Below are 5253 nucleotides of genomic sequence, written 5' to 3'. Positions count from 1 at the left end.
AATACTGGGTGGGTCAAGATCTTTAAAAAGTAGGAAAGGCATCCGGGAATGGTGGTGCACGCCTTTAATCCCAGCACTTGGGAGGCAGAGGCAGGAGGATCTCTGTGAGTTTGAGCCCAGCCTGGTCTACAAAGTGAGTCCAGGACAGTCAAGGCTAGCACAGAGAAATGCTGCCTAGAAAAGAAGGAGGAAGAGGAGGAGGAGGAGAAGAAGGCTTTGGCTGACCTCAGTGACTTAGACCAGCATGTAAAGTGAGAAAACAGTCTAGAGGAGAAAAGAAAAATGCAAGGCAGATAGATATATGTGACATTAGCCGTTAGATAAATGATAACTAAGAAACAATCCAAAGACCAAGAGAATATGGTATACAGGAAGGGAGAGGGAAATAGAATAGATTTCATGGGTGGACTGGAGGCAGGGGAATGGGAACTGGAGGAGGTTAGGAGGTTGAGGTTGAGGGAATATGGGTAGAAACAGCTACAATTGAGGGGCATTTGAAGTATGGTATGGAAATCTAGTGCAATGGAAACTTCCTAAAACATATGAAGGCAATCCTAATGAAGTCTCCAAATCACCAAACAAAGCTTCCAGTACTGGCACTAGGTTATATCTAATTGAATTGTTGGTAAAAAGCGGTCCTATGGCAATACGTCATCAACCCAGGATGTGGCCAAGACAATAGGTTGTTTTCTGCAAGCTGACAGCAAAGTTCATTGCTGAAGACAACACCCATACAACTCATTGAACATGGAGAGGTCAAGCTGGTGCTTATAGAGGAAACCTTCACCCCTATATTCTAGTGCAGGTAATGTACAGGCTACCAAAAGTGATACATAAACACAAACCTAAGCACAAACCCTTTGATCTACAATCTTTGCTGCCTGTAAAATATGGCAATAGTGGCAATAACACTTGTAGGAGGAAGGGATTCAGAAATTTCAGTTCTGTGTCAAGCTCTCACCCTACACTACACTATATTTGGCCATTGTATTTTCCCTAGTTTGGCTGATTCTTTCTCCTAATTTTTATCCAACATGCCTGTGTCCCATTCACCACCTCTGCCTGCTTCACTAGAAACAGTAGGCTCTCAGCAGCCATGATAGCCATAAAGGTGACATGCTTTATTTCCTTCTAATTGTTCTGTTAAAAAATTTTAGACGGGAAACCCTGGGAGCGCGTCTCAGGCAAACGCGGGTCCCCGGTGTTCCCTGGCAGAACTTTCTCTACACTGAGTGGGAATTGAGCCAAGGCCCTAGGATGGGAAACAGTGGCCTCCGCACTTGTGTGCAAACAGCGCAGAAAACTGGAGTCTTTCAGCTTAAAGACCGTGGTGTGACCGAATTCCCCTCAGGGTTGCAGAAGCTGACAAGCAACCTTAGGACCATCTATTTGTCCAACAAGATCGACAGCCTACAGCCTCTACTAATAGGAAAGTTCACTCTGCTGAAGAGCCTCTCCCTCAACAACAACAAACTGACTGCTCTACCCGATGAGTTATGCAATGTGAGAAAACTAGAGACACTAAGTCTAAACAACAATCACCTGAGAGAGTTCCCATCTACCTTTGGGCAGCTCTCAGCACTGAAGGCACCAAGCCTCTCTAGGAACCAGTTAGGAGCATTACCATCCCAACTTTGTAGCCTTCGGCATCTGGATGCAGTAGATCTCTCTAAAACCCAGATTCACAGTATACTTGACTCGGTCAGCGAGCTGCAGGCCATCGAACTCAACCTCAACCAGAACCAGATCTCTCAGATCTCCGTGAAGAGCTCCTGCTGTCCTCGCCTCAAAGTCCTCCGCCTGGAGGAGAACTGCCTGGTGCTAAGCATGCTTCCTCAGAGCATCCTTAGCGACTCCCAGATTTGCCTGCTTGCTGTGGAAGGCAATCTGTTTGAAATAAAGAAACTCCGAGAACTGGAGGGTTACGATAAGTACATGGAGATAAGTACATGCCACCAACAAGTTTGCATGAGATTCTCCAGGACCATGGGGACCGTAAAGGATACTTACTGATTTGGAACCTCTGTTGGAATCTGGCTGGGCCAAAGGCTCCTGGATGTTGGAGTTGCTCCAGATTACATTTCACTTAATGACTTTCCTTCCTTTTGAGGACTTCTCAGATAAGCTAAAGGAAAAGGATTTATGAGTAGGAGAAGGGAGGAGCCTTTCATTTTGAGCCATGGATAGGGCAATGGCCAGTGCTGACCTTCAAAACCATCCTGGTTGGGCTCTAAGAAGGCAGTTGGTAGTTGCTGTGGATGCGGTGAAGGAATGCTGCCTGGTGACAGAATGACTCCACACCACAGCTTGAGGTGTTGTTGAGTTGCAGAGGGCTCAGTTTTCATAAAGTCAGTTACCACATCACCTCTGTGTAACACTTTCTATTTTGTATGAGATTCTACTTTGTGGGTAAGTTGTATGGCTAAGGACATATGCATTTGTCTCAGTGGTCAGTTCAATGGCAGTGTTTACACTTGGAATGTGGATGTACATAGATATGTAGCTATCTTAAACAGAGCTTTGTTAAGAGGAGCATCAACACAGCAGCCAGTGAGGAATGTTACCCAAGGCTGCAGTAGCTTTTTTTTTTTTTTTAACTATTGCAGGTGCCTTATTGGTAGAGGGCTCTAAAGAGCTAAAACTAAAACAGTAATGCAAAGATTGTAAACATGTTTGGTTTTTAGACAGGTTTTTGCTATGTAGTCCAGGCTGGCCTTAGACTCACAATTTCCCCCACCTCACTCCCCTGAAGTACTGGGATTACGGGCATGTACTTAAAGACCCCTGAAGGGAGACCCTCACTCAAGCCTCGGGATGGCTCGCACCCAAAGACACACAGACGACCCTCTTGCTGTAAACGCACGAGGTAGTTTAGACATGTATCTCACGCAGGAGACAGAGGAGTTGACCCAGAGGCGTAGGCAGATCCGGGGTAAGGTCAGACTTAGTCATCAGGGAACCATCCTTGGTTCCTGTTTTCCTCAGAACCCGAGGGTAGATGTTTATCTAAGCTAACAACACATCTAGTTAAACTCAAACCTGGAACATTGGGTGAGGGCCTCAAGGGGGTTAAGCAAACACCATAAGATTGGATGAGGGGTCTTGGCTCATTTAGAGAGCTAATTAAAAATTCTCTCTCTCAGTACCACACTTAGCCTACTTGTAAAGTTTTATTTTATTTTATTTTTTTATTTTTTTGCCTACTTGTAAAATTTTAAATGAATTTTAATAATCAAGATTTTCCTGAAGCTTTGTTAAAAATCATGTTATTTCTGGTAATTTCACCCCTTTTGTATTTATAACTGTACTAAACAAATTACCTTCAAGAAAATCATTGGTACTATATTTTAAAATAGCCTATGTTTATCATGGTTATTCTCTGAATGAGAGACTATACTAGATAAAATATTTTTAATGAAAAAAATTCAGACTTCAGAAGCTAAGAATGTGTATTTATATATACATATATATAACATATACATATATATAACTTTCTAATTCATAAGTCTGAAGCTAGAAAATTAATATTTAAAAAATTAAAAATCTACAACCATTTAAAATGGTGCAGGAATTAGAAGCCAGTATAACAACAGAAGTGAGATTTTTCATGAATATGTAAATATACTCTGCAGCAAAATAATTATGGACAAAAAAAGTAAATGATGGTAAACTTTTCATTACTTTTTTAGCATCTTTATCTTCAGCTATTTAAAAAAGTATCTAGATTCTGCTTTACCTTATTTAAGTTAGCACAGTATACTAAGTTATACTGAATTAGACATAATGCACACTCTCTTATTTAAGTCTCAGCCATTAATTTACCTCTTAGAAGCTTGTTCTTTTCTAATGAGAGACAGAAAGCGAGTAGATTCATATAGGAAGAGAGGTGGGTTGGTACTGGGTAGAGTAGCAGGACAGAAGACTATAATTAGGATATATTATATGAGAAAATAATCTACTTCTATAAAATGGAGGAAATAAATTTGGATCAAATTAAAATAAGTAAATATATATATATATACACATAAACAAAATAATATAATAATAAATAATAAAGGTAGGAAAATATTTCTGAAAAAGAAGAGGAGGAGGTCTGTCTGGGTCCCTCAAAGACAAATATGACAAGATCTTTGATAAACTGGAATTCTTAAGGATGAAGTGGATAGAAGACAAATTAGATGCTAAGGAACTTCTGAAGGGCTTTAAAGCCCAAGGAGCAGTTCCCAGAGGACTCCCATGGTGGAACAATACAGGTAAAGATGATAAAGCCTGTCTCAAGAGTGGGTAAATAACCCCCACCCCCAGAGTAAGGAGGGTTTGTTTTCTTCCAGAAAAAAAATAAGCTATGCTAAGGGTATAGATGCTTTGCCCAGGCAATGCTGTCCTCAACATCCAGATATGGTAAATAGGGAGGCAATACCTACAGTACCAAGCCAGGGCCTTTATGGTTCAGGGAATCCCGCAGCTGCATGGGAAAATGGGTCCATATTTCCCTTTGCCCCTGGGAAAATCTGAGCAGATGAAGTCAGGCCCAATGAGTTTATCAAGGACAGAGAAATATAGTAAGGCTCCATAGAAAAAGTGCCAGGATATAGAAATGTAATGGATCAGAGAAAATGAAAACTAATTATCACTTCCTACCCATGCTTTGTACCCAATCTGGTTCTGTGGAGAAAGCAATTGTTTTAACTGGATGGAATTTTTCCGTGCTCTATTAAACCTTCTTTGTGCTCAACTTTAGTTTCTTCTTAGTTGTGAACATCTGGGGTCATCTGATACTCAGAACAGATGACAACAGATTTTTAGAGTGATTAACCACAATTATCTTTGTGACCCTACTATTAGCTATGAGATGGTGTTTTAGGATATTGCTTTGTCCTGCCCATTCTCTGGAAAAGGTTTTGTTACATAGATGACATAATGCTAAATGTTCTGAAAGTTTGGGAAGCCAATGGAAAGAAACCAGGTGCAATGTTATTTCTATCGACCTTAAACCCCACTGGAGCTGGGTTAATTAAAAAGAAAAAGTTACCAAAAAAATAAATAAATAAATAATTCAAAAGGTACCCTACATGGGTGGGAATGGACACTCCCAGAGGCCATACTATTGAATAAAAACCTCAGTGGGTCCCCAGGGATGTCTATCTCCCTGTGGCCAGGTAAGCCCCAGAGGCACCACAAACTATGAAAGCTGTTGCTGCGGCTGTTGTTTGTATGCCAGTGCTGGGTGATAAGATATCTTCTTTCCGAAGA

At 41.1% G+C, this 5253-nt stretch overlaps 1 protein-coding gene across 1 annotated transcript; it reads left to right on the top strand.

Moving 5' to 3' along the window:
* Positions 1 to 1220: 1220 nt before the first annotated feature.
* LOC311601232 (leucine-rich repeat-containing protein 57-like) lies at positions 1221 to 2013 on the top strand (the record flags this gene model as incomplete). The annotated part of the gene is made up of 1 exon (XM_084788622.1): positions 1221 to 2013. Exon 1 carries the CDS (start codon positions 1258 to 1260, stop codon positions 2011 to 2013), a length of 756 nt encoding a protein of 251 aa, XP_084644748.1. The 5' UTR covers positions 1221 to 1257.
* Positions 2014 to 5253: the final 3240 nt, after the last annotated feature.

The sequence above is a fragment of the Acomys minous genome (assembly GCF_964271855.1).
Source record: "Acomys minous genome assembly, chromosome: 7".
NCBI classification, from domain to species: Eukaryota; Metazoa; Chordata; class Mammalia; order Rodentia; family Muridae; genus Acomys; species Acomys minous.
This window is presented reverse-complemented; position numbering and strand designations above follow the sequence as displayed.